This window comes from Engystomops pustulosus, chromosome 3 (genome assembly GCF_040894005.1).
Source record: "Engystomops pustulosus chromosome 3, aEngPut4.maternal, whole genome shotgun sequence".
Lineage (NCBI taxonomy): Eukaryota > Metazoa > Chordata > Amphibia > Anura > Leptodactylidae > Engystomops > Engystomops pustulosus.
The window spans coordinates 97533233-97561020 of record NC_092413.1 but is presented as its reverse complement, the minus strand read 5'-3'; the positions used below and the strand labels follow the sequence as shown (position 1 = coordinate 97561020).

Genomic DNA, 27788 nt, shown 5'->3' with positions numbered 1-27788 from the left:
TCCACCGCCGAGAGAACGCGTCACTGGATCGCGAATGGACTGGGTAAGTAAATCTGCTCCAACGTGGTCCTGCATATTACCACATTGTCCTGCCTCCTTGTTCCTGATTCACAGGTCTTTGTACTATGATATTTTGCTGTATGGAATATTGAGAAAGAGATCTTACATCATTGGGGACTTAAAGTCATGTGGTCATGGTGATGTCATCTAAGGTCCTGTTACATCTGCAATGTCTACACCATGTGCACCATGTATGTATGTATCTAATCACATGAAATCCCAGCATGCCTCCATGAACTACTATGTCTCACCATTCATCCATGGACTTCTACTCCTCCCCATGAGTGCACACAATGTTATTGTGTTCACTGTGCTGTAAAGAAATAATTTTGTAACTCAAACTTACTTTTGCACAGGTAATTCTTGCAAAGTTTATCAAGTAACTGAGATAAATTTTGATTGCTTTACACAGCAGGTTTAAATGATATAAATTGTGGGAAAATCAAACTCATTTATAAAACTGAAATAGTTGACTGACTCGCCTGCTTTAGATTAAAAAAAATATGAGTAAGGTTGTCATATACTTTCTTACTAGGTAAAAATATGAAAAGACAATTCAATAGCATTTGATTGACAAGGAACTATCTGAAATTCCATAATTATATATAAATTATATATAACTTTATATGGTAAAAGTTAACAACTACATGCAAATCCTGTTTCTCCAAATGTTGAACTAATCTACTATCAAGTTCTTTCTGAAGATACTTATTTTATTTATTTTGTGCTGTAGGATGGTTTATGTATTAATCATTTCATTGATGTAGAGTTGTGTAATCATGATTCACCATGCAGTCATGCAATTCACAATGCAGTCATGTGACATTTTGGTCCACAATTAGACCCAGGCCCATTCCTTCCACAGGGCGTGGCAGGCAATAGCCCTGAGCGCAACCTAGTGGTGCCAGCAGCCATATATACTGGGGCAGGAGGGTGCAGCATGCTGGGGCTGTCTTTATACTAGGGGAGAGGTTACATTGTACTGCGGGGGGGGGGGTGGCTACAGTGTACTGGCTACCTATATACTGAGGGTTGGCTGCAATCTGCTGGGGCTACCTATATACTTGGGGGGTTGCAGTGTTTTGGGTCTGCTTATATACTTTGAAGACTGCATTGTGCTAGGGCTACCTATATATATATAGGTAGCCTTATATATAGGGCTTTTATATACTTGTATACACTTATACGTACACATTTCTGCACTTAGATATACATTTATACACTAATACATACAGATTACACAAACTCATACAGTATATACACACATACCATGCATACACATGCAATTTGCACACATACTGTATAGTGCATACACGTTATATACATACATATATTATATATACATCATATACATACAGTATACACTCACAGTGATTTATAATACGCCGGCCGCTGCTCCAGCGCAGCAGCATGCATCAAGAGCCTTCGGCCTCTTGATGTATCCGGCGGGATGCTGGGCAGTGTCTATCTATATGCCTGGCATACAAATAAACGCAGCCAGCGAAGTTTCACATATGAAAGTTCACCGGTAGCAGTAAGTGCACAGGCGCAGGGACACGAACGGTCCACTCCCCGCCATGCCCCTCCACGCCCCACTAGCGCATTGGTGCATTAGGGTGCAAAAGTCTTGATAAATACCCCCATACTGCGTATACATACAGCATATATACACATATAGTATATACAGCATCTACGCATACACATACAGCATATTTACACATACAGTATATACAGAATCTACACATACAGCATATATACACATACAGTATATACAGCATATATACACAAACAGCATATATACACATACAGTATATACAGCATATATACACATACAGTATATACAGCATCTACACATACAGCATATATACACATACAGTATATACAGCATATATACACATGCAGTATATACAGCATCTACACATACAGAATATGTGCTGAATGCCCTGAAATTCACCGGCCTATTCCTAGTGAAGGTAAGTGCAATTTTCGCTACACATTTTTTTTTTAAATGCACCGGTTTTTCCGAATCCATCGGGTTTTCGTTCGGCCACGCCCCCTGATTTCCGTTGCGTGCATGCCGCCGCCGATGCGCCAAAATACGATCGCGTGTGCCAAAATCCCGGGGCAATTCAGGGAAAATCGGCGTAAATCGGAAATATTCGGTTAACACGTCGGGAAACCGCGAATCGGGCCCTTAGTAAATGACCCCCAATATCTTTACAGTACACTAGCAAACGCAGAGCCTGTTTAGCCTCCATCCTATGGGAAAAAAGTTCTTTTTATTACCAAGGATCTGCAACTATTGGTCTTAAAGAACCAGGCAATTGATGGGCTCAGACACATGAACAGGGTGAAGGAAAAGTGCGTGCCTGAAGACTTACAAAACATTATTATTAGAGATAAGCGAACATGCTCGTCCGAGCTTGATGCTCGGTCGAGCATTAGGGTACTCGAAACTGCTCGTTACTCGGACGAATACTTCGCCCGCTCGAGAAAATGGCAGCTCCCGCCGTTTTGCTTTTTGGCGGCCAGAAACAGAGCCAATCACAAGCCAGGAGACTCTGCACTCCACCCAGCATGACGTGGTACCCTTACACGTCGATAGCAGTGGTTGGCTGGCCAGATCAGGTGACCCTGGGATAGACTAGCCGCTGGCCGCGCTGCTCGGATCATTCTGTCTCTGGATGCCGCTAGGGAGAGAGCTGCTGCTGCTCAGGGAAAGCGTTAGGGTGTTCTATTAGCTTACTGTTAGGCAGGAGTGATTCTCAAAGAACCCAACAGCCCTTCTTAGGGCTACAATAACGTTCTACTTTTTTTATTTTAATTTGCATATTTTACCATTTTGTGAGGAATTAGCAGGGGGACTTGCTACCGTTGTGTTTAGCTCTTAGTGGCACACATATCCATAGCAAAGACCGAAGTGGGAAAATTCAGTAGGGGTTGGATTTCTATTAGGCAATAACTCAGTGTCATCTCATCTGGCATAGTACTGTGCTTCCTTTGATACTTGGCTAGAAAATAGCCATAGGAGAATACAAACAGCTTCTTGAAGCCTACAGTAGCGTTCTATATATTTGATTTCTGGTTGATCTGCTGGTGGCTGTAGTTTCTGCAGTGCATGTACTTGCCAATTCTGAGCAATTTGTAGTGAGACTTGCGACCGCTGTGTTCTGCGCTTAGTGGCGCACATATCCATAGCAAAGGCTGAAGTGGCAAAATTCAGTAGGGGTTGGATTTCTATTAGGCAATAACTCAGTGTCATCTCATCTGGCATAGTACTGTGCTTCCTTTGATACTTGGCTAGAAAATAGCCATAGGAGAATACAAACAGCTTCTTGAAGCCTACAGTAGCGTTCTATATATTTGATTTCTGGTTGATCTGCTGGTGGCTGTAGTTTCTGCAGTGCATGTACTTGCCAATTCTGAGCAATTTGTAGTGAGACTTGCGACCGCTGTGTTCTGCGCTTAGTGGCGCACATATCCATAGCAAAGGCTGAAGTGGCAAAATTCAGTAGGGGTTGGATTTCTATTAGGCAATAACTCAGTGTCATCTCATCTGGCATAGTACTGTGCTTCCTTTGATACTTGGCTAGAAAATAGCCATAGGAGAATACAAACAGCTTCTTGAAGCCTACAGTAGCGTTCTATATATTTGATTTCTGGTTGATCTGCTGGTGGCTGTAGTTTCTGCAGTGCATGTACTTGCCAATTCTGAGCAATTTGTAGTGAGACTTGCGACCGCTGTGTTCTGCGCTTAGTGGCGCACATATCCATAGCAAAGGCTGAAGTGGCAAAATTCAGTAGGGGTTGGATTTCTATTAGGCAATAACTCAGTGTCATCTCATCCGGCATAGTACTGTGCTTCCTTTGATACTTGGCTAGAAAATAGCCATAGGAGAATACAAACAGCTTCTTGATCTTGAAGCCTACAGTAGCGTTCTATATATTTGATTTCTGGTTGATCTGCTGGTGGCTGTAGTTTCTGCAGTGCATGTACTTGCCAATTCTGAGCAATTTGTAGTGGGACTTGCGACCGCTGTGTTCTGCGCTTAGTGGCGCACATATCCATAGCAAAGGCCGAAGTGGCAAAATTCAGTAGGGGTTGGATTTCTATTAGGCAATAACTCAGTGTCATCTCATCCGGCATAGTACTGTGCTTCCTTTGATACTTGGCTAGAAAATAGCCATAGGAGAATACAAACAGCTTCTTGAAGCCTACAGTAGCGTTCTATATATTTGATTTCTGGTTGATCTGCTGGTGGCTGTAGTTTCTGCAGTGCATGTACTTGCCAATTCTGAGCAATTTGTAGTGGGACTTGCGACCGCTGTGTTCTGCGCTTAGTGGCGCACATATCCATAGCAAAGGCCGAAGTGGCAAAATTCAGTAGGGGTTGGATTTCTATTAGGCAATAACTCAGTGTCATCTCATCCGGCATAGTACTGTGCTTCCTTTGATACTTGGCTAGAAAATAGCCATAGGAGAATACAAACAGCTTCTTGATCTTGAAGCCTACAGTAGCGTTCTATATATTTGATTTCTGGTTGATCTGCTGGTGGCTGTAGTTTCTGCAGTGCATGTACTTGCCAATTCTGAGCAATTTGTAGTGGGACTTGCGACCGCTGTGTTCTGCGCTTAGTGGCGCACATATCCATAGCAAAGGCCGAAGTGGCAAAATTCAGTAGGGGTTGGATTTCTATTAGGCAATAACTCAGTGTCATCTCATCTGGCATAGTACTGTGCTTCCTTTGATACTTGGCTAGAAAATAGCCATAGCAATAGGATAGCATTGTTTGGTTTTAAAAACTCAAAAAAAAACAAAAAACACAAAAAAAAAAAAAAAAACACAAAAAAAAACAAAAAAAAGTAAAAAAAAAAATAAAGTTATAACTCTCATTTTAAAAATGTTTAACCCGAGGGCTAGGGGTAGAGGACGAGGGCGGGGACGTGGGCGTCCAACTACTGCAGGGGTCAGAGGCCGTGGTCCTGGGCGGGGTGAGACACCACCTGCTGATGAGGGAGCAGGGGAACGCCGCAGAGCTACACTCCCTAGGTTCATGTCTGAAGTTACTGGGACTCGTGGTAGAGCACTGTTGAGGCCAGAACAGTGCGAACAGGTGATGTCGTGGATTGCTGACAATGCTTCGAGCAATTTGTCCACCACCAGTCAGTCTTCCACGCAGTCCACCCATGTCACCGAAATCGCCACTCCTCCAGCTCCTGCACCTCAGCCTCCTCCCCCCCAGTCTGCCCCCTCCCAGGAAAATTTGGCATTTGAACCGGCATACTCTGAGGAACTGTTTTCTGGACCCTTCCCACAGTCACAAACCACTTGTCCGGTTGCTGCTGAGCAATTTTCCGATGCCCAGGTTTTCCACCAGTCACAGTCTGTGGGTGATGATGACCTTCTTGACGTAGTGGAAGTGTGTAAAGAGGTGTCCGACGATGAGGAGACACGGTTGTCAGACAGTGGGGAAGTTGTTGTCAGGGCAGGAAGTCCGAGGGGGGAGCAGACTGAGGGATCGGAGGATGATGAGGTGACAGACCCAAGCTGGGTTGAGAGGCCGGGTGAACACAGTGCTTCTGAGACGGAGGAGAGTCCTCGACCTGAACAGGTTGGAAGAGGCAGTGGTGGGGCCAGACGGAGAGGCAGGGCCAGAGCTGGTGCATCAGCGCCACTGTCAACTAGTGAAGCTCCCGTGGTGAGGGCTCTTGCGGCGAGGGCTAGATCTTCAGAAGTGTGGAGGTTCTTTAAGGAAACACCGGATGACCGACGGACTGTGGTGTGCAACATTTGCCAAACCAGGCTCAGCAGGGGTTCCACCACTACTAGCTTAACTACCACCAGTATGCGCAGGCATATGAATGCTAAGCACCCCACTCAGTGGCAACAAGCCCGTTCACCTCCGGCCGTGCACACCACTGCTCCTTCCCCTGTGTCAGCTGCTAGTCAGCCCCCTGCCCAGGACCCTGGCACAAAAACCCCATCGTCGCCTCCACGATCCTCCACAGCATCCACCAGCGTTCAGCTCTCCATACCCCAGACGCTGGAGCGGAAACGCAAATATAGTGCAACCCACCCGCACGCCCAAGCCCTTAATGTGCACATCTCCAGATTGCTTAGCCTGGAGATGCTGCCCTATAGGCTAGTAGAGACCGAGGCCTTTCGCAACCTCATGGCGGCGGCCGCCCCTCGGTATTCGGTCCCCAGCCGCCACTACTTTTCCCGATGTGCCGTCCCAGCCCTGCACCAGCACGTGTCAGACAACATCATCCGTGCCCTGACCAACGCCGTTTCTGACAAGGTCCACCTGACCACGGACACGTGGACGAGTGCTGCCGGGCAGGGCCACTATATATCGCTGACGGCACATTGGGTTAACTTGGTGGAGGCTGGGACCGAGTCTGACCCTGGGGCTGCTCATATACTGCCGACGCCGAGGATTGCGGGGCCTACCTCGGTCCAGGTGTTTCAGGCCTACTATGCCTCCTCCTCCTCCCACCCCTCCTCCACCTCCTCCTCCGAACTACCATCCGTGGGCACGGCGCCATCAGTCGGTAGCTCTAGGCACAGCAGCAGTGCCGTCGCTAAGCGACAGCAGGCGGTGCTCAAACTGCTGAGCCTAGGCGACAAAAGGCACACCGCCCAAGAGCTATTACAGGGCATCACGGCGCAGACTGATCTGTGGCTGGCACCGCTGAACCTCAAGCCGGGAATGGTTGTGTGTGACAACGGCCGTAACCTGGTGGCGGCTCTGCAACTCGGCAGACTGACACATGTGCCATGCCTGGCCCATGTGTTAAATCTGATAGTGCAGCGTTTCCTCAAGACATACCCCAATCTGTCTGATTTGCTCACGAAGGTGCGCCGCATCTGTGCGCATTTCAGGAAGTCCAGCCCAGATGCTGCCACTCTCAGGGCAGCGCAGCGCCGCCTCCAACTGCCCGCTCACCGACTGTTGTGCGACGTGCCCACGAGGTGGAATTCAACACTGACCATGTTATCCAGAGTTTACCAGCAGCGCAGAGCGATTGTAGACTGCCAGATGTCAACTTCCACCAGAACTGGTAGTCAGGTCAGTCAGCTTCCTCAAGTCTACAATGAGGAGTGGACGTGGATGTCTGATATCTGTCAGGTGCTGAGTAACTTTGAGGAGTCAACACAGATGGTCAGTGGCGATGCCGCCATCATCAGCCTCACCATCCCGCTGCTTGGCCTGTTGAAAAACTCTCTGGTCAGCATGAAGTCGGAAGCTTTGCGCTCGTCACAAGAGACGGGGGAAGAATATTCCCTTGTTGATAGCCAAAGCACCCTGAGGTCTGTTTCTCAGCGCATATCGGAGGAGGTGGAGGTGGAGGAGGATGAGGAGGAAGAGGAGGAGAATGTTGGCGAGACACAAGAGGGGACCATTGTTGAGTCCTTCACTGTTCAGCGTGTATGGGCAGAAGAAGAGGAGTTGGAGGAGTTGGAGGAGGAGGAAATGGACAGTCAGGCCAGTGAGGGGAGTGAATTCTTACGCGTTGGTACTCTGGCGCATATGGCAGATTTCATGCTAGGCTGCCTATCCCGTGACCCTCGCGTTCAAAGAATTTATTCCAGCACCGATTACTGGGTGTTCACTCTCCTGGACCCACGGTACAAGCAAAATCTTCCCACTCTCATCCCTGGAGAGGAAAGGAGTGTGAGAATGCATGAATACCAGCAGGCCCTGGTGCACAAGCTGAAACAGTATTTCCCTTCTGACAGCGCTAGCGGCAGAGTGCGTAGTTCTGCGGGACAAGTAGCGAGGGAGAGTAGGCGAGCAGGCAGCTTGTCCAGCACTGGCAAGGGTACGCTTTACAAGGCTTTTGCCAGCTTTATGTCACCCCAGCAAGACACTGTCACCTGTCCCCAGTCTCGGCAGAGTAGGGCTGATCTTTACAGAAAGATGGTGAGGGAGTACGTAGCTGACCATACCATCGTCCTAAATGATCACACAGCTCCCTACAACTACTGGGTTTCAAAGCTGGACATGTGGCACGAACTGGCGCTGTACGCCTTGGAGGTTCTTGCCTGCCCTGCCGCTAGCGTCTTGTCCGAGCGGGTTTTCAGTGCAGCTGGTGGCATCATCACCGATAAGCGTACACGCCTGTCGACTGACAGCGCTGACAGGCTGACGCTTATTAAAATGAATAAAGGCTGGATTTCTCAGAATTTCCAATCTCCACCAGGTGAAGGAAGCTCAACCTGAATAATTGATCCACTCCTCCTCCTCCTCCTCATTTTCCTCCTTCTCCTCCTCTTTGTACAGTAAAGCAGAGGAAAATGGCTATTTTTTGACAGGGCCCACTGGCTCTTGCTATAGTACTTCATGCATTTAATTTTTCTGGAGGGCCACCTACCCGGTCCTCTGTTTGAAACAATTTTTGTGAGTGCCACATACAGGCACTCAATCTATTCCATTTTTCTGGAGGGCCACCTACCCGGTCCTCTGTTTTAAAAAATTTTTGGGACTGCCACATACAGGCACTCAATCTATTCCATTTTACTGCAGGGCCACCTACCTGCTCCTCTGGTTTGAACAATTTTTGGGACTGCCACATACAGGCACTCAATCTATTCCATTTTACTGCAGGGCCACCTACCTGCTCCTCTGGTTTGAACAATTTTTGGGACTGCCACATACAGGCACTCAATCTATTCCATTTTACTGCAGGGCCACCTACCTGCTCCTCTGGTTTGAACAATTTTTGGGACTGCCACATACAGGCACTCAATCTATTCCATTTTACTGCAGGGCCACCTACCTGCTCCTCTGGTTTGAACAATTTTTGGGACTGCCACATACAGGCACTCAATCTATTCCATTTTACTGGAGGGCCACCTACCTGCTCCTCTGGTTTGAAACATTTTTGGGACTGCCACATACAGGCACTCAATCTATCCCATTTTACTGGAGGGCCACCTACCTGCTCCTCTGGTTTGAAAAATGTTTGGGACTGCCACATACAGGCACTATCCAAATTAAATTGTCTCCATAGCAGCCTCCACACGTTGTCTCCATTGCTACCTCCAAAAGTCGTCCATATAGCTGCCTCCATACATCGTCCCTTTATCAAACGAGGTGTGTCAGGCAGAAATTTGGGTTGTTTTCATGGATTCCACATCAAAGTTGTTAACTTTGTCACCACCCTGCTGTGTAATCCCCAAAATATACTGGCAAACTTTTACCATTTAGGGATATTATTTCAGCGCTTCTTGCGCATCTGTTTACATTCCCCTCACCCGGCATATCCTAAACTTATAAGAACGCTACTACACTTGATCTTATACAAAAGGTTCTTAGAAGTGCTGTTTGGGGAGTAGCCTAGAGACAGGGGCTTGGATTGGCGAAAGCTCGCCTGGCAGCGGAACGCCAGCTCCATGCGCATCATGCGCTTCTTGCGCATCTGTTTACATTCCCCTCACCCGCCATATCCCAAACTTATAAGAACGCTACTACACTTAACTTGGTGCAGGCTGGGACCGAGTCTGACCCTGGGGCTGGTCATATACTGCCGACGCAGAGAATTGCGGGGCCTACCTCGGTCCAGGTCTCAAAGGCCTACTATACCTCCTCCCACCCCTCCTCCACCTCCTCCTCCTCCGAATTACCATCCGTGGGCATGGCGCCATCAGTCGGTAGCTCTAGGCACAGCAGCAGTGCCGTCGCTAAGCGACAGCAGGCGGTGCTGAAACTGCTGAGCCTAGGCGATAAAAGGCACACCGCCCAAGAGCTATTACAGGGCATTCCACATCAAAGTTGTTAACTTTGTCGCCACCCTGCTGTGTAATCCCCAAAATATACTTGCAAACTTTTACCATTTAGGGATATTATTTCAGCGCTTCTTGCGCATCTGTTTACATTCCCCTCACCCGGCATATCCTAAACTTATAAGAACGCTACTACACTTGATCTTATACAAAAGGTTCTTAGAAGTGCTGTTTGGGGAGTAGCCTAGAGACAGGGGCTTGGATTGGCGAAAGCTCGCCTGGCAGCGGAGCGCCAGCTCCATGCCAAGATCCAACTAACATAGTTTTAACTGCAGCACCTTTAATCTACTACTAGTTCACTGCCTCCATACATGGTCCCCTTATCAAACGAGCTGTGTCAGGCAGAATTTTGGGTTGTTTTCATGGCTTCCATGTTAACTTTGTCGCCACCCTGCTGTGTAATCCACAAAATATACTGGCAAACTTTTATCATGTACCGATATTATTTGAGCGCTTCTTGCTCACCTCCTTTGGTTCCTCTCTGCCACCCATTGGTTTGAAGCCTGAGTCCATTTAGGGTATGTCGCCATGCCACTCTCTAGCCTGCTGCCGCTGCCTCTGCATGCCGTCCCCTATAGTGTCAGGGTCAATTATTGGATGTTTTAGATGCTATCTAGCTTCATTCTGTCACTCTGTCATGGCCATGCTGTTGCCCATAATTTTGGCATAATGGTGCGATTATGCAGCCTCAGAGGCATCCATGCATGCTGCCCCTGCTGTTTCCTGTCCATTTCCGTGGTGTTTCCATCCTTTTCTGAGGTTCCCAGGTGTTTGGCCAAGCTTCCCTGTGCAGAGCCTTGGTCCCCTTGAAAAATGCTCGAGTCTCCCATTGACTTCAATGGGGTTCGTTATTCGAGACGAGCACTCGAGCATCGGGAAAAGTTCGTCTCGAATAACGAGTACCCGAGCATTTTAGTGTTCGCTCATCTCTAATTATTATGCATTACAATCATGTTTTGGAATTTCTTTGATAATTGCATGTTGGCTATTGGCTGCTATACAATGTTGTATGTCATGCTACATGCATGATGCTGATCTCTCCCAAGATATCTCCTTGATCATTGCTGATTGGGTACAGCTGAATCATTGATCCATCAGGTAAAAAACTGCCCCTTTTTCTACTTGATCAGAGAACTGTCTGTCTGTCTGTCTGTTTTTTTACATCTTGCGGTATGGTAAATAGATCAGTGATTAGATCCATTTTTCCTCCTTTTGGACTAGGCTGTAGATTTTCCCCCTAAAATAAGTGTCTTAAGGGCCTCAATTTTCTTTTGTCTAACAGAATTACCAAAAAAACATTCTTGTATTTTCAGTCTATTAGAACTTTTAGAGGGTTTGTTTTAAACTGTAGAACTTTCCCCTGACACTTTCAGCTAGTTTCTTGCCTTTTTTATGAGGATGAATATGAACTGCTTAGTACAATGTTTGCTGGATATTTAATTGGAAACCGGGCTATTGATCCCGGTGCTTACTTTCTTCTGCTTGTCAGACAAATGAAGGAGAAGTCACATGCTGCTTTTCATTCCTGCAGTTGGTTGCTAACGTAATCATTTTAGCTATTTTCGTATGAATAATAATTGTGTCCAATATGAAAATATAATTTAAGAAGCTGCGGGAGAAAAGCAGTGATGTGGCCAAATTCAAAAAGCAAGTATATTGATTTATTTCTTTTCCTCCCGCATTTGCTAAAATAACAGCTGAAGATAAGGTTTACATGGTGATAGATGTCTCATGCCCTTCATTTACTTTACTGCGAATGCTCTGTGTTGCACCTTTCTAAATAATTGTATAGAGGCCTTCGGCTTGATCTGGGTTTTTGATCCCACAGCTATTTTTCATTTGTGCAAAGTCTAAAAATTTAGAATATCCATTAAAAGTCATTTCATAAAGAATAGACAAAGGGAATACAAAGAACGACGTATCAAATTATTAGTGTGGTCAGTTATGCCTTGTACATCCAACTTTTTCATCCCCTCGCCACTTCCATGACACTTTTTTGAAAACTGGGAGTGGGCTGGGAGCAGGGTAGGCCAGGGGCCTGGGTGGGGAATCCTGCAGCACCACATTACCTGGCAATTTTCCAGTTTTGCGTTTCCATTTTTTACTTCCCTCTTCCACAAGCAATATATTTTCTTATAGGCCTTGTTATCTGTGGGGCAGATTCTATTTTCTAGTGGCATCATTTTATATTTTGTTAATTGTACAGGGAAGCTGTAAAAAAATTCCAAATGTGGTAGAAGTACCAAAAACAACAGAGGTGCACCATTTTCCTACAGGCTTTATCTTTATATCTTCTCCTATGTTCTACATCTCACCTTTATTCATTGGGACATACGATCACAGTTCAAATTAAAATAAGTTTTTTTATGCTTTAATACTAAAAATTTTTAAATCTATTGTGAAAAAAATAAAATATGTTAGTTTTGCCATACTCTGACAACAATTACATTTTTACACTATGGTGTAAGGGGTACTTTGTTTTGCTCAACAAGCTAACGTTTTATTGATTTTGGGGATTGCACAGCATTTTGATCACTATTTACCATATATACTCGGCTTATACTCGAGTAAAAAAAATATAGATTATACCAGGTTTTTGTGGTAAAAATAGGGGCCTCGGCTTATACTTGGGTTGGCTTATACTTGAGTATATACGGTACATTTTTATATGTTGCAAAATGCCAAAAAGTGGTGATAAAAGCAACCATTTTCTGGTAAGGGAATAACCATTTTTATATTATGATAGATTGGACATGTTTATGATTTAACTAGGGGGGTTAATTTTACACCTGACCTGACTTCTTGGTATTTCCAGCACATTATATGCCAGGTGCTTAGTTTTGATAAAATCCCCCCACTAACTTCTTTTTAATGCTCATAACACCCTTTAGGTCTGTTCTTCAAATTCTTAAAGTTCAGCACTTTTTGTTTCACCGGAAATCTTGAAACCTTTATTCAAACATGGTGACACAGCAAGTTACAGGTATTAACACATAAGTGCAGAAAAAAGCATCTTCTTATGCGTTTCTGACCAATAAGGTCCTTAGTCATAGATGACATCTATGACTAAGGACCTTATTGGTCAGAAACGCGTAAGAAGATGACATCTATGACTAAGGACCTTATTGGTCAGAAACGCGTAAGAAGATGACATCTATGACTAAGGACCTTATTGGTCAGAAACGCGTAAGAAGATGCTTTTTTCTGCACTTATGTGTTAATATCTGTAACTTGCTGTGTCACCATGTTTGAATAAAGGTTTCAAGATTTCCGGTGAAACAAAAAGTGCCGACCTCATCTGTTCTGAAGTTTATGTTTGCTTGGGAGAAGAGAAGTACTCTCAGAGGACCGTGCACCTGGAGTTTTGAGCAGGTTCGTTTGGTGCGTATTCAAACACAACAGGGACTCTTCAAGTTCTTAACTTGGCAGGAAACATTCACTCACTGCTTATTTTTTTTAAATAATATCCATGGTATTATACTGCACATTTACTTTTTGATGTTTCTTTATGCCTGAAAGTCTTTTTGTCATATGTTAAATACAGCATTTGCAATTAAATTGAGAAATTTAGAGGTGTAGCTACAAATGTACTGGGAATTGGTGTTTAATGCCCTCTATTCAACAGACCAGGAAGCATTTACTCAATGCTTATTTTATTTTAAGATTAAGTCCGTGGCACCATACTGTACATTTACTGTTGCAAATCCACTGTTTCTTTATACCCTAGAAAACAATGCCTTTGTAATCGTATAGCAAATTTAGTGGCGTAACTGTAGAAATAACAACTAGTTTCTGAATCGAACTGTCTGAACTACTTTTCTCCAGGAAATTTGTACATAACTCTCTCTAGTCCCCAAAAACACTGATTTTTTTTTTCTTGAAAGGCTTCTTTCTTGTGTTTTTTTTTTTTGGGGGGGGGGGGGGAACTCATGCCTGCAAAATAGCTGCAGCCTGTGGCAGTTCCTCTACATATATCTGGCACAACAAAATCATGCTTGATCTTCCCCCATTATGTGGGATATTTATCAGGACCTCTGCGCACCGCCAGTGGCGCAGAAGCCCTGAAATAATCGCAAATGCTAGCTTATTGCTAGCTTTTGCGATTATTTTCCCCAATCCGCCACCTTCACGCCAGTGGGACGTGAAGGGGCGTGAGGGGGGGGGCGCGGCCGGCCGAGCGGAGGGCGCGGTCGGACGGAAGTGGGCCGGCGCGGGTCATTACTGTCCCCGTGCCTGCGCACTTGCTGCTGCCAGCAACTTTTCATACGTGAAAAGTCGCCGGCTGCGTTTTTTTTTTACGCCAGGCCCTGCCTGGTGTAGGATAAACGCTTCGCAGCCTCCCACCCCGATACATCAAGAGGCAAAAGCAGCGTATGATAAATATCCCCCTATGTCTTGGAGAGTACCACTCATTTCACATCTTACCACACATGTTGTGATTGAAACCTTTGTTGCTTCTTACATCTTTCATTCCTGAAATCAATGTAATAATAATAATAAGAAAAGTTAACTGAAAAAAATCTATGTAGTAACATTTTTGCCACTAAAAAATGCCACTATTAATATGTCAAAATATTTGGATTTTTTTTTATAGTGGTAAACAGGATTGACTGGGAAAAAAATTATTATTGAACAATTCTGAAACATTCCCACATATCACTTGGTCTTTCAATTGATGCAAAATATAGGTTGCATTGACCTCCCCTGTCATGCATAACTGTGTGATTCATAACAAGCAAAGCTGCCTGATACTTTGCATTTTTCATGTGTCCTGTATTAAATATGAGGCCTGAGCTCTCAAATCACAGATCAAACTATTCATTACTCAGTATTAAATGTTGCCTACTGCAGCTTTTACCTATTCAATCACTTCTTTTACATGTGGTGCAATAAATAATCCCAACTACCATTGAGGATTATCTAGCACATTTTGATGTTGTATGTATCTGTTAAATTATTAATACATTTAATGTTTGTATCTAAAAAGTTCAAAGTCACACTATCTTACCCTTTGCCCTTTAGCTAAGACAAACTTGGTTTTATACCACATATGAAATATATATATATATTCTACTGGTCAAGCACATTGGTGTTTTAAAGGGTAAATTGTTATTTACTTTATGTTTCAGTACAGATTGGTTGAATTGTCACAGGTTATGACTGCATTTTACACAAGTTACAAGTTGCTTTTATAGATTTGTGATCACAAGTGTTGGGCCATGGAGAATGTTCTTGTCACTTGTAATAACAATGTCAATGTCTATTGATTTTCTACTTACTAAAATGAACTTGTCAATGGATTCCTTTTTAATATTGAATGAAGACATCAGTTATGTAAGAAACAGAAGAGCCAAAGTCTTGTGAAGCAGGAATGTCTAATGGATGCATTTTGATCTCATGTAGGTGGATGCATTGGGAGGATATTTAACATACACAATCTCTTACGATACATCCGTAAAAGAATATGCCAAGGAGCTTGCAGATTATCCAAGTATCATTATAGAGGTAAGTTGGGTTTTCACTCAATAAGTGATCTCATGTTTAAAGAAACATACTGGCTAACACTGGTAGTGGCCTCTATGAGGTTATCTTAAGCAAAGAACAGAGCCTTTTCGATAGTCTGGCACTTGTTTGCAAATATTCTACCATATGAACACTTTTCTTATATAATTTCACTGACCAAATCTTAATTGAGTTTCTTTGCCACTTTTGTATCTAGAGTAAGCTGTCACTCAACACATTAAGAACTGTTTTCTCTCCCTGAGCTCTAACTATGCTTCTGTAATGTCTTTGAAAAATGTAGAAAAGCAATTCATCCCAACCCACCTGGTGTCAAAGGCAACAAAATGGCAAGGTGAACCACCATCTTATACCTCTTTAGAGGGAACATTTTATTAGCCTTTTTTAAATCTCACTAGTAATGGTCTTTTTACAATCAAAAGTACTAGTATTTGGTCTGGCCAGGTGTAAATCTCAGCTATTTACTTTTTAGTGCATGTAAATTTGTATGGCCAGGATGTCCCGACTCTGGCTTGCCTTGCTCTCTGCTCCACTGTTCCTATTTTAAGTAAAAGTGTTGCAAATAGTTTAAAAGAACCAACAATTGTAAATTCCATTCTGTGCACTAAGAATTGAGACTTTTGAGACTGAGAATTTGCCTTCTACACCTAACAGCTGGTGTACAAGCCAAAATACATTGTCCCCAATATGTTAATGCATTTTTTTTTAACTATCAGGCACCAGGGGTAGTGGACCCACTTGACCACTGTGGACGATGACATAAGCCGACACCTGGGACCGGAATCTAAGTGGTACCTGGTTTTCACCAGAGCCCATCGCATAGCTGGTTGGAATGGCTACGGCTTGGTACCACCAGGTCATTCCACATGTGCCACTTTGTCCATGGTGGCAGCCAAGGCGAGGTACAGGCAGAGGAGCGTAGTCAGGAACGGAAGCACACAATGGGAAAGCACAATAATAGCACATGGCATCAAACATAGCTTTCTTTAGCGCACAAGGCACAAAGGTCCGACAGGGAACACAGGATGGGGCTGGAAATTTATCAGAATTAGCAGCCAGCCAGCGCCAATTATCATCCCGCTGGCCCTTTAAACCTTAGAAAGCCGGCACGCGCTGGTCCTAGGAGGCAGGGACACGTACGCCATTGCACTGGATTGTGCAAGGTAAATGAACCAGCAGGGACCACGAAAGAGGGGTTCAGGTGCGCCTGTGTCTCGGGAGGTGGGTCAAACGAGCACCTGTGATAGTAACGTACTGGTGTACGTTACTATCACAAAGCCTAAAGAGAGGAACATTGGCTATTAAAATTCTCCATGTTGTGTGGTTCACTTCACTATGTTGCTTTGACACAAGGGTCTTAGGTTAAAATCCCTTCTCTCACATATTATAACTGGAAATGAGCGGACATGATGGTCCCCAAACAGCCAATCCAGCAAGTTGACACCCCTAGCAACTTGTCATGGTTATGATTATAATTGTGACTGCCCCAGGTCAATTATAGCCATGGAAAGTTTCTAAAGATGGTCAAACCTGATCGCTAAACCTGACCATTGGGTCCACTCATCTCTAATTATATAAATTAATTGAAATACTTACAGGCACCTCAAAAACAGTGTGAGAGTAATGAGATGTAATTGTCTACTCCGCTCTTGTGTTGAGGAAAAGCTTCCTGCCAATACTTATTAGAAAAGCTATTTTGCTTTCTTTTAGCCACAAAATACTTTAAGTAGAATGTACTTATAGTAGGTGAAATAATATTGAACACATCCCCAAGTAAATATATTTCTAAAGCTGCTAATGACATAAAATTGCAGCTGTTACCAAATGTTAGAAACAACAAATCCAATCCATAATAGATAAAGAAATTAAACCTATTCAATGCTTTTTTCATTCACTGTATCTAAGCTATGTATAGGATCAACTTTGGAAGCCAACAAGGAAAAATAGATGGAGACCCTCAATAGATACAGTTGGTTTTTACAGTATTTTATTTTTTCAAATGTCAATAATAAGCCAAAGGTAAGAAAATAATGGTCACTTTTACTTATGGTGTTTTCATATATAAGGAAAATCCCTAAAGGAGAAAATATTTGTCTGAGAACAGAAAAAAAGAAATGGAAAAAAATAAACAAACATGTTTAGGGCACTCTCTATCCCAACTAAGGACCCTTTTGTTCCCTTGGTGCTTTCAGGCTCGTCTGGCTGAATCTGATTGATTGCCTTAGATCTGATTGAAAAGCATATGATTAAGTAGACATGGATTGGTTTATATTTACATGCACAGTTTAAATTAGATCTTGTTGAGTCACTAGAGAGTCCCTGCCGTAGTCAAGGGAGGTAGCTGTAGAAGCAAGTGCATTTTCAATTCACTAAACCTTTTTGCTTTGCGAAATCAGTGGAGGATATTTGGGTAGGATACTTATGAATAACATGATGTGACCCTACTAAATAGTTATTTTGGCTAAAAGTCATTGCTTTACCAAACTGATGACAAAAAATACTTTGCAGGGTAATGGCATATGGATAAGTACCACACATGATGAACCTGAACTACAACCATTTGAAGAACGCACACAAAGAGTGGTACTGCGACCGGAATACTTCAAAATGCATTCAACAGGTTATCAAGTCAGCAGAAGGGACTTTATGATGGTCATGGCAAATGTCAACAGACTTCTTATCAGAGCGACATATAATAACCAACCAGACACCATCTACAGGTAGAGATAATAACTGAACTCTTTAAAATGTTGTTTATCATTCTGCTGGAGATGTAGAGGAGAGGTAAATAATATATTATGTATACAGGCAGTCCCCAGATTACATACAAGATAGCTTTCTTAGGTTTGTTCTTAAATTGAATTTGTATGTAAGTCGGAACTGTATAGTTTATAATTGTAACCCCAGCCAGAATTTTTTTTGGTCTCAGTTGGCAAAATGTTTTGACATAAGAACCAGGATTAGCAATAAATCCTTATTGGCTCCAGCAACGATGTCCAGTGAAAATGGTCATAAAATCTTCACTTTATTATTATGCAAAACCGAAAAAGCATTAAAAATACAGTTATGGTCAAAAAAACTGATGCCTTTCGGACAGGTGAATAGACATATATATGCTGGCCCCCACACAGGTCTCCGTGCATCGAAGGATAAGAATTTTTATTCTGTCAGGGAGGTGAGCTGAAATTTTCTTTTTTCAAATTAACAATAAAGCTTATTTGCAGACACATTTATAACTCCTACAGCTGATTATTATAGCCTGGGACTAAAGTACAGTAAATTACCAACATCCAAGGGTCTGTCTGTAACTAGGGGTCATCTGTAAGTTGGGTGTTCTTAAGTAGGACACTGCCTGTACTTGATAAAAGGGTATCACCGTCTTAATTCTGAGTTCCATTTCAAGTTTTTTGATGGGATATGTTTATGGTACATTTTTTGTAGGTTTTTTTTAAAGATTCCACTAATTCTACGAAAGATAGACAATGTCATAAAAATAATATCATATCGATAACATGACAAAACCCAATTTTTGATGCTTCACCATGTAAATAAATTTAAATACAATAAACAAAAAAAAATCCTATATGAACTATTGTCAATACAACTTGACCCACAGACAATTGTGGAAATCTAAAAATATCTAAAAAAAATATTTCCCCACACAGATTTAACATTTTTTAAAGGTTTCAAAATGTATCAAAAACGACAGTCTACTCGGCTGGGATTTTTGTTAATTTAGGAAAGCTTTGGCTTTCTGCAACTAGTCAGCATCTATGATTCAGGTTCATTTGCCTGGCTATTGTGACAGCTCATAGACACGGGAACCTTTTTAGAAATAGTAAAGGGTATGAATATGGAAACGATAACAAAGAGCATAAGGGAGGGTTACGTGAGTTGGCTTTTCAGCATGCCAATATGTAGAATTTCTTCATAAATTTTATTTCTGTGAGCTACTTAAAATTGCACTTAATAAGGTACCTATCTTATAAATGTGTTTCAATTAAAAAATTATTTTGAAGGACTACATACTCCATTAGCATCATAATAAATATATGTATAAAATATGCAATTTAATTTGAAATTAAATTGCATATTTAACACTAGCAGGCACCTACAAGACCCTCTCATAAGTACAACCCTGGTCAGCCTTTAAATACTCTTACCCTTACAATGGCAAGCCATTGCTAATCCTGGGGCTAACTGCCCCTGCCCTATGTTGCCTGTTCACACAAGTCCCTTTAATTGGGTCTTGCATAAATAGGCAACATACGGTAGGGGCAGTTATTAACAGAGTTCGCTGTAGACCGCCGCCCTAGTAAAGGTGGGAGTAATTAAAGAGGGTCTTATAGGTGCCTGCTACCAGGCTTGACATCCAAAGGTATACTCATATTGAAAATCATACTGTCACCCCCGTTTGGTGAGAGATTTCCTTTTTATATAAATTGTGTGGTGAATTTGTCTTACACTATCAGGAATAGCTAAATAGCAGATCCCATTGTGGAAAATAGAACTCCGCCAAGAAAGACCAAGAAGTCATAGAACACATAACAACTGAACTATAGCAATATAAAACCTGGTACAAGACAAATTGGTCAAGACACAAGTGACAATAGGACATAATGGACTACTGTGGAAGTCTTAGGACCACATCATATCTGTAAATAGAGAGGTGCATGGTTCAGATAGCTCAAGGAGGTTAAAGGTGTGTCCCATGCTACATGCCACAGGTACAATAAGAGTCTAATGGCTCCAAGACTTTATTAAAGCGATCTATCGTGTAACTGAGAGAAGTAGTCATCCCCTCCATTGAGTGTATTTCTTTCATGTGCGTGAGTAGGTCCATCTCCGATGGAGGGGCCATATGCTTCAAAGCTCATGTTATCAAGCATTTAGCAGCCACACAGAGGTTTAGGAACAGTTTGGTTAGATGTTTTTGCATGTTCTTGGGGGTACATTAATTAGATACACCAAGGTTGTCCAACATGCCTCCCACGAGGGCCTGCCCACTCCCAGAAAGGAAATATAAGGGGGCAGATCCAGAAAATGTGGTATAATGTACCTATGTCTGCCTGCATGTAGAGGACACTGCAGAGTGAAGGGTATGTAACAGTGCTGGGGTGTGGTACTAATGCGTAAGTACCTTATATTGGGTTTCTTTTTTAAGGTAATACAGATGGATGATTTAGCAGTTCTGCTCCATATAATTTGCCACATGGCAGGAGAGATCATTGTGTTAAAGGTTGTATCCCATTTCAGCATATATTTGTGGATAGGGGGTGAAGCCTCCATGGGAGCAGAAAAGATCTGGTAAATTGTGGATATGGCACCAAAGTACCATTTCTGCACAACCTCTCAAATTCAATTGGCTTTCACACTAAGGTCGACCTAAATCTGCTAACTACAAAGTGGCACACTTGGAAATAATGATACCACTCCTCCCTAGGCAGATTGCATTCCTGCTGTAGATAATGCTGTAGATAACTCTAACGTAAGGGGATTGACCTTATCTTCCACGTGAAACACCCCTGCTCTGGTCCAGTTTCTTTCCCTAGCCACTGTTAGACTTTCTGCAACCTCCGTTTTGTAGAGGACCAACACTGATTGGGAGCACAGGAAGATAAATTGAAGCTTTTCGTACATATCTGCCACAATAAAGCATAAAAACCATAGGGCCCAATAGAGAATAAAAAGGCTTAGGTAGATTAGGCCCTCATAAAAAGGTATTAGGGTGTGTGGGTGCCATTCACAATTTGAACCCATTTAGTCTATGTAGCTGTAGTGGTCCAGAGTGGCATATAATGCAATTGGGTAGCCCAGAAATAATGGATGACATCTGAGACTGACAAACCTTCCCAAGCATGAACGATTTTGGCATTCTATGACGTCTGTTTTGACATAGCTCCTTGCAAGGCCTTGAGATCATTATCCATACTGGTAGTCTCCAGTCTGAAAATAGTAAATTGAGTTTGTGGCCTCATTATAGCCATACTGAAAGAGGTAACCATCAAGTGTCACATTTAATGCCCTGCCCATAGCTGTATTTTTTTATATTTATCTATATATTGTATTTAGATATTTTACCGTACTGCAGAAATATTGGTGCTGGCTATTTGACACTTCACTTTTGGTTTATATGTGATTTAGAAGATTTTATATAATAGTGACTGTAAGTCACTTTTTAGCCACATGAGTAAATGTTACCATCTTGCTTACCTCTCCATTTAAAGGGGTTGTCCCACTGCAGCAAGTTAGGTTCTATCCACAGGAAAGCGCCTAACTTGCTAATCATTGTGGGTATCAGTGATGGGACCTCCACGGATCACAAGAATCGGGGTCCAATGTAACCCATCGCACCCAAAGCAGCGTGTCATTTGTTTGACGGCTTGAATATATATAATTAGGCACAGTCCTTTGCCTCCACAATGCCATGTTGTTACCTCACACTCACTGGGTTTAGTAAACAGATAGAGTCAGGGAAAGACGTGTGTGCATTTGACCCTGGACAAGTTACTTGTTGAAATACATTGTTGAAGATGGTGTCTACCAAGTTTTATAAACGTATTGTATTACTTTTGAAAGAAGGTACATTCTTTAACTGCTCAATGGGACATACACAACCTGAAGTAAACTGACTTGGGTCTTTCTTTGGATCAAGACTTTCCCTGCCCAATTTTTCCTACGTACGTACCACTTACTCCCCCTTTCTTTTTCTGCAATTTCCTTTCAAGGTTAGCAGAACTTGAATACATCAACATAACAATATATTTACAGACCAATCCGACCAAAAACGCTTCAGATGAAAATAAGGCACCATTCAGACACAGAACTGCTATAGTTTTCTCCTAGTCCTCAAAATTCTCATAGGGGTAAATTCCGCTATGCAGAGAAAATACACAAGGACATAGTGTAGACAGTTAAGTTTATGTGAGTAGAAATGATATTAAAAAATGTGACCTTTTTGAACTGTCTACATTATGTCCTTGTGTATTTTCATAGCACCAGGAGAATTTTGAGCACTAGGAGAAAACTATAGCAGTTCCATGCCTGAATGGTGCCTTATTTTCATCTGAAGCATTTTTGGTCGGATTGGTCTGTAAATATACCACGGAATCTTATGTGTGGAATAAGAAACTCATATTAATCTGAAATAAGGATGAAAGAAGTTATAGAGCTCCGGTCACTCAATATGGTATATTTCACAAATCTGCCCCATGTATAAATATAGCAAAAAGATCCCTAACTAAAACCCTAGATCTTAACAAAAATCTGCTACATTTCTTTCATTTTTCCAATATATACTGGGTAAGGAAAGTATTTGGACCCGTTTAAATTTTTACTCTATGTTTCATTGCAGAAAAAGTTCTATTTTTTCTCATTAATTTACACTCTTCACCCCATCTGAAAGAAAATAAACTAAAATGCAGATATTTTTTCTAATTTATGAAACAAGAAAAACTAAAATATCAGAATGTCATAAGTATTCAAACTCTTTACTCGGTATTGAGTAGAAGCACCTTTTGAGCTAGTACTGCCATGAGCCTTCTTGGGAATTATGCAACAGGTGTGCATCTTCTTAATCAAGTCCAATCAGTTTAATTAAACACAGTTGGATTCCATTGAGGGAGTAGAACCATCTCAAGGAGGATCAGAAGGAAATGGACATCATGTGAGTTTCACAGCAAAGGGTCTGAGTACTTATTTGATATTTCAGTTTTTCTTGTTTAATAAATCAGCAGAACTATCTACAGTTCAGTTTTTTTGTCAAGGTGGGGTTATGTTTCTACATAAATGAGCAAAAAAGAACGTACAAATTGGATCAATGAAACAAAGAATGAAAAATGTAAAGGGCTTTGAATACTTTCCATATTCACTGTAGTAGATAAAAACCTAGTAGGAAGTCACCTTTAAGCTAGCTAAGTCAATTTGTTTAGGTGACTGTAAGAGTCAATTGATAGAACTGCTCAGGGAATCTGTTCTTCTAACTGTTAGCATTTTGTGTTGAATAGCAATTCACGAGAAATAAAAGCAACCACATTGAGGAGTTCATAGCATCAGACCAAAAGGTATAAAACTGTCAAACACATTAATAATTTCCAAAACATCTAATATAAAAATGTTTAAAAAAGTTAAATATATTGTAATGCAGAGTGGAAATGGTTTCCTGAATAGCAGTTAGGCGTCATATTTAAATGTACTAGGCATAGAAGGTTAAAAGGTCATAGAAAAGACTTTTACAGTCTATAACTATGGATGGATTTTATAAAATGGTTTTAAAAGGGATAATTATATTTTCAGAATTGGCTCTGTCCACATATTAATAACAAATCCGCTGATTACCAGTATGAAAAGTAATGCAGTGGCTATATTTGGAAAACCCTCAAAAGTAGCAAAAAAAATATGATAAAACAAAAATATAGAATTTTTTCCCCACCATGTGCAAATATATATTTTTTAAAAGATAAATGAAATCTCAAGTAAGGAAAAGTGGTACAATTAAAAACAAATTCAATCTCACAAAAATTAGACCCCTATGTGGATACATTTCAAGCACTGATTTTATTATCCAAAAGTCATATACATAAAAAAAACCATTTTGGTATCACCTTAAAAGTAGCAAACGTAGGCATTATTAGGTTCTGAGTGTTGTTATTAGCAGTGTCCACAAGTGTTTTTTTTTAAATATATGCCTTGAAAACCTAATTACTGATCCATAATGTAAGGATTGACAACCAGGGACAACATGCAATAAAACAGATAAACAACCCATCACTCATAAAAACAGGGATAGTTTCCTCTATATTAGTTTATTTCCAGTAAAATTGTAAAAATATATGAAAAACTATAAAAATTAGGTATCTCAGTAATCATAGTGATCTATAGAGTAAAGATAATATAGTATTTGTGGTGTATGGTGTACAACCCCCAAAAAATACAAAAATAAAGGAAACCAAAATTGACAATTTTCTTTTACCCATACATTCAAGAGTTAATAAAATCTCATCAATAAGCTAATAACCAACTAAAATGAAGTATTTGTAAAGTGCATCTCATGTCGCAAAAAATTGCCAAAAAAATTGTATGGCCAATAAAAAATGACAATGCATAATCTGCTCTGAATGGCACAGCTTCCCTTCGATGCCCTGGCGTATGCCCATACAGCAGGTTACCACCACACCCCCAAAAGCAAAATACGATTTTATAATACGATTTTCAACTAATGATAGTTGCAGTTGACAAGGAACTCACTAGCTACTCGAAAATAATGCCATCTTGGCTGGGACAGATAGCTACTTTCAAAATGATGGACCTCCCTAAATACCTTGTATGCACAGTTCCAATCCCCATCTCAAACTCTTTCTTTATGATGACTAGAGATGGGTAAATTTGTTAAAATTAATTTCGTCTCGGTTCACCGAATTTTTCCAAAAAATTAAATGCGACCCGAATCGAATCAAAACGAATCACGTTAAAAAACAGGCATTTCCTGGCTGCAGAGAACCTGTAGGGTGTTGTAGAACCTTGTGCCATGCTTAAATATGCATAGGGAGCGTGGTTTGGTCTTCAAACAATACTGTGTTTTAGTATGACACGCACATGACAGCCGCGGCTCTTAGAATCGCTTCACTCTTCACTTCCATGTGCACTTCCCCAAATAAGTGAAGCAGGAACGCAGCCTGACAAGGTAACGTCTGTGCCAGCTCAAAAGGACTGAGCTGAGGGCCAAGATCCCACTATAACATCAAAGAGTGGACTCTTTTTACACTGACATCAGATGATTCCATAGATTATGACAGAACCTGTTCTGTTAAATGCGGATACATGTGGAAAGCCCCCCAAAAGAGTGCAGAAGATGTCGGCAGTAATTTTGCATTGACGTCACTGATCATTTTGCCCTTCTTTTCATGCGTCAGTGTCCTCTTTCAATCAGTCAATAATCCATCAGTATTGCTAAAGCCAAAAACAAACAGGAGTTAATCCAGAATAGAGATGAGCAGCAAATGGGATACTTGCATGTCCTCTGTGTTCTGTATCCACTCCTGCTTTTGGCTATCAATCCTGAAGCTTTTCATCCTTCTGACAGATGAAATGAAGGGGAAAACCAAACATAGTGTCAACGTCATAGAGTGATGGAGGGTGAAAACAGCATTATGGAAATCACAGGGTGTTCCAGGGAGACAGTGGCCAGTTGGCAGCAGCATGAGTAGGCTGCAGAGTGGCACAATGACAAATTATGGAGGTGGCGGAAACATGGTAGGCCACAAAGTGGCACAATGATAAGAGTGTGGAGGTGGCGGCAGCAGAAGCAGCAGCAGGAGCCCACAGGTGGCAGCAACATGGTGGCAGCAACAGGGATAGCCACACAGTGGCACAATGATTTAGTGTGGAGATGGAATCAGCAGCAGGATCCCACAGGAGGCAGCAACATGGTGGCAGTAACAGGCAAAGCCACAAAGTGGCACAATTATATTGTGTGGAGGTGGCATCATCATCAGCAGCAACAGGAGGCCACAAAGTGGCACAATGATAAGAGTGTGGAGGTGGCGACAGAAGAAGCAGCAGCAGGAGTTCACAGGTGTCAGCAACATGGTGGCAGCAACAGGGAAAGCCACAAAGTGGCACAATGATATAGTGTGAAGGTGGCATCAGAAGCAGCAGGTGCCTGCAGAGTGGCACATTGATATAGTGTGAAGGTGGCATCAGAAGCAGCAGGAGACTGCAGAGTAGCACACTGATATAGTGTGAAGGTGGCATCAGAAGCAGCAGGAGCCTGCAGAGTGGGACAATGATATAGTGTGAAGGTGGCATCAGAAGCAGCAGGAGCCTGCAGAGTGGCACAATGATATAGTGCGTTGGTGGCATCAGTAGCAACAGCAGCAGAAGAAGCCTGCAGAGTGGCACAATGATATAGTGTGAAGGTGGCATCAGAAGCAGCAGCAGCAGGAGGAGCCCACAGAGTGGTACAATGATATAGTGTGGTGTCATCAGAAGCAGCAGGAGCCCGCAGAGTGGCACAATGATATAGTGTTAATGGGGCATCAGAAGCAGCAAGAGCAGCAGAGTAGCACAATGATATAGTGTGTTGGTGGCATCAAAAGCAGCAGGAGCCCGCAGAGTGGCACAATGATATAGTGTGTTGGTGGCATCAGAAGCAGCAGGAGCCCGCAGAGTGGCACAATGATATAGTGTGAAGGTGACATCAGAAGCAGCAGGAGCCCGCAGAGTGTCACAATGATATAGTGTGAAGGCGGCATCAGGAGCAGCAGCAGCAGGAGCCCGCAGAGTGGCACAATGATATAGTGTGAAGGTGGCATCAGAAGCAGCAGGAGCCTGCAGAGTGGCACCATGATATAGTGTGGAGGTGGCGGACAATTCCAGTCCCTGGTAAAGATGGTAGGAGACAGATGGTGCAACTAGCAGCAGATTTGTGGCATCAGGTGGGTAGCAGCATCAGAATAGTAGCTAACAGGTAGTTAGAACCCCTACTCATTTCTCAACGTTTGTTTGGAGGAGGCGTCATGGCTGATCTAATCTGATGCATTAGGCATTGGTGAGTTGAAATCCTGACCGATCCCAGCCTAATTCATCTTGACAAAGGTCAGTCTCTCCACATTACGGTTGGACAAGCGGGTTCTCCTGGGGGTAACCAGGCCCCCGCCGCACTGAACACCTGCTCTGATGCCACACTACTGGCCGTGCAGGACAGCTTCTCTACTGCAAACTCCGCAAGTTGCGGCCACGCATCAAGTTTGGCTGCCCAGTAGTCCATGGGATCCTCTACCTCAGGTGGTAAAGTGCTGTCCAAGTAGGCCACCACCTGCTGGTGCAGGGTCTGTTTCATGTCCTGCTGCTGCTGCTGGTGGCGTATACCCTCCTCACTAGGCGGGTGAAGGAAATTGCTCATTAAGGAATCCAGACTTAAGCGACTGTTGATGGAACTGCTACTGCTCCTACCCCCCAGCTCCCCACAGCAGCCGTGGTAGTAGTACGTGAGCAATGACTGCCAGGAATCCCCCGGTCAGACCTGACAGAAGATGGACAATGGCGCACATAGGCAGCAGCCAACTGTGTGCTCAATATTTCTCTATAGTATGCCAGTTGTTCCTTCCTCTCAGCAGCAGGAAAATAGTCACCCATTTTGGACTGGTAGCGAGGGTCCAAGAGGGTGGAGAGCCAAAAGTCATCCCTATGCCGGATGTTGACTATTCGGCTGTCACTAGTTAGGCAAAGCAGCATGCTGAGGGCTATCTGCACAAGTGACTCTGAGCGACTCCCGGTCTCCATATCCACAGTATACTGCCACGGTGCTTCTGGGTCATCTGCCTCATCTTCTACCTCCTCCGGATGCTCCTGTTCCTCCTCTCCTGTCACCTGAGTAGAAAAACCACAAATTGCACCAGACTCTGCTTATGCTCCAAT

General features: G+C 42.7%; 1 protein-coding gene across 4 annotated transcripts in view; it reads left to right on the top strand.

The window, feature by feature from the left end:
• LAMA2 (laminin subunit alpha 2) overlaps positions 1–27788 on the top strand; it is a 567760-nt gene that overhangs the window by 211975 nt on the left and 327997 nt on the right. For all 4 annotated transcript variants that reach the window (XM_072141562.1, XM_072141561.1, XM_072141563.1 and 1 more), the window contains exons 13-14: positions 15255–15356; positions 17880–18091. In XM_072141562.1, the coding sequence (XP_071997663.1) occupies positions 15255–15356; positions 17880–18091 (314 nt within the window). The remainder of the gene's footprint in view (positions 1–15254; positions 15357–17879; positions 18092–27788) is intronic.